Genomic DNA, 1805 nt, shown 5'->3' with positions numbered 1-1805 from the left:
TTGTTGACTTTTTTTTTTTTTGCATTTATCTTCATAGTCTGGTTTTTCGTATCCAACAAACGTCGGACTGAAATCGACCTTCCTCCAAAAGGGGTCTATGTCTTTTAATGGAATACATATATTGTTAATAGTGTACCAGTTAAGATTACAAGCACACGGCAGGCACCATGATGTTTGTAATCGGTGGTCGCACTCCGCCCCCGTATCTTGCAATGTGTCAAGCAAATTCAGCTATTTGTCAAGTTTAGCGATAGCAAAAAGTGACACCCTATTATGTAGCTTTTCAAACAAAGTCAACTTATGGTACTTCTTGACCCTAACACGGGAGTCTTCAAGGGTCGCACCGATTTCTTCCATTTGGGATTTCACCACTTCAAGGGCAAACGCCGCAATAGAGTCCAGCAAATTGTTCGGCCCCGCAAGGTATCTCTTCAAGTTCGCGTGCTGGCCCTCTACTCTGTTTGTTGTATGATCGCCGAAGTTTAGTCGGTCGTTAATCCAGCAGGACACGAACTTCTCTTTATTGGGTACCAACCAGTTTTCGCGAATATAATACCAAGCCTCTACAAACAAATAATAAAAAAAACATTTTAGGCAATATACAACTAGAATCTAAAATCATGTGTACATACGGGACATAATAAAAAAAACATTTTACCATGTCTGCCGTGTCCAGCTAACGTTGCTTCCATTTGACCGCAGTTGTAGTCGAACATAGATTTTGTTGGCGACGAGTACAGTACTTTCCACCAGTAAGAGAAGGACTCAAAGATATCTGTCTGAAAAAGACTCTTATGTTTCTTCTTTATGTTCTGGAAGATGTGCCACCTACAAAGGTTTTTGGTAGCATTGGAAAAGACTTTTTCACAGGATTTCATCAAGGCTTGGTCCTTGTCAGTCAGGATGACACGCGGCTCCCTACAATCGACGAGCATGCCTTTAAGTCGTTCCAGGGCCCATGTGAAGTTACACTCTTTCTCCTTAAAGATAACCGCGTGCGCAATACAGAAAGACTTTGATGTCGACGTCACACCAACAAACTGAACAAACGGCCACTTGTACATGTTGGTGTTGTACGTCGTGTCAATCAGCAACAAATCTGGGAACGCACGCCACATGGTATGCGACTTCTCGTGACAAAAGAAAACATTCTCCATCCTATTGGTGGAAGGATTCTCCCATGTGTAAAAGGTAAACTCATAGGTTTGAAGAAAGTTTTCAAGTACCTACATTGTGTTCAACAAAAAATTACTAAATATTACAAATATTCTTATTAAACATCAGAATTATAATAAAATTAATATAATAAAATGATATTATAAATAATATTCTTATTAAATCTTACAGAATATATATATTTTATATATGATAAAACAAAATAATATATATTAAAAAGAGTTTTACAAAATAATAATATTCTAACAACAAGTACCTGCATGGGGGTGTCACCAATTTTATCTTGGTCATCAACAAGCTTCACAACGTTGTATATATCCCTAGTAATACATTTGTTACCGGGAAAGCGTTTATTTATGGCTGACTTAATTTTAGCAGGCCTCAGACCCTGCCTATGCAACGTCGCAACCATATCAATTTCCTCGTCGGTCAGTTTCCTTAGTGTCAGGTGCCCCTCCTCAAACAAAATGGGATCGTGGTTGTGTGTCTCGTTGACAACCTCTAGCTTCCAACAACCACCTGGCGTGTTGTACCTCCCGACAAGTTTAAATGGACAACCCCTTTTAATACTCCCGGTATGCCTCACTGTTGCCTTGAGTTTTGGTTACCCACCTCGATTGCATACAAGT

General features: G+C 39.4%; 1 protein-coding gene across 1 annotated transcript; it reads right to left on the bottom strand.

Moving 5' to 3' along the window:
• Positions 1–231: 231 nt before the first annotated feature.
• Positions 232–1588, bottom strand: LOC143549604 (protein FAR1-RELATED SEQUENCE 5-like). The gene is made up of 3 exons (XM_077040477.1): positions 1433–1588; positions 659–1226; positions 232–563 (listed from the first exon to the last, which is right to left on the bottom strand). The coding sequence occupies exons 1-3, from the start codon at positions 1586–1588 to the stop codon at positions 232–234; spliced, it is 1056 nt and encodes a 351-aa protein (XP_076896592.1).
• Between the last annotated feature and the right edge of the window lie 217 nt (positions 1589–1805).

The sequence above is a fragment of the Bidens hawaiensis genome, unplaced genomic scaffold (assembly GCF_021521415.1).
Source record: "Bidens hawaiensis isolate Kalapana, Puna unplaced genomic scaffold, B.hawaiensis_p1.1 tig00000978_1, whole genome shotgun sequence".
Lineage (NCBI taxonomy): Eukaryota > Viridiplantae > Streptophyta > Magnoliopsida > Asterales > Asteraceae > Bidens > Bidens hawaiensis.
The sequence above is the reverse complement of the archived record's forward strand: the minus strand, read 5'-3'. Positions and strand labels throughout refer to the sequence as shown.

Coding starts and splice junctions, on each gene's coding strand:
- LOC143549604 (XM_077040477.1), bottom strand. CDS start 1,588: ATGGTTGCGACGTTGCATAGGCAGGGTCTGAGGCCTGCTAAAATTAAG. Junction 1,227..1,432: donor TTGGTGACACCCCCATGCAG/GTACTTGTTGTT, acceptor AACACAATGTAG/GTACTTGAAAACTTTCTTCA. Junction 564..658: donor AGCTGGACACGGCAGACATG/GTAAAATGTTTT, acceptor ATTTGTTTGTAG/AGGCTTGGTATTATATTCGC.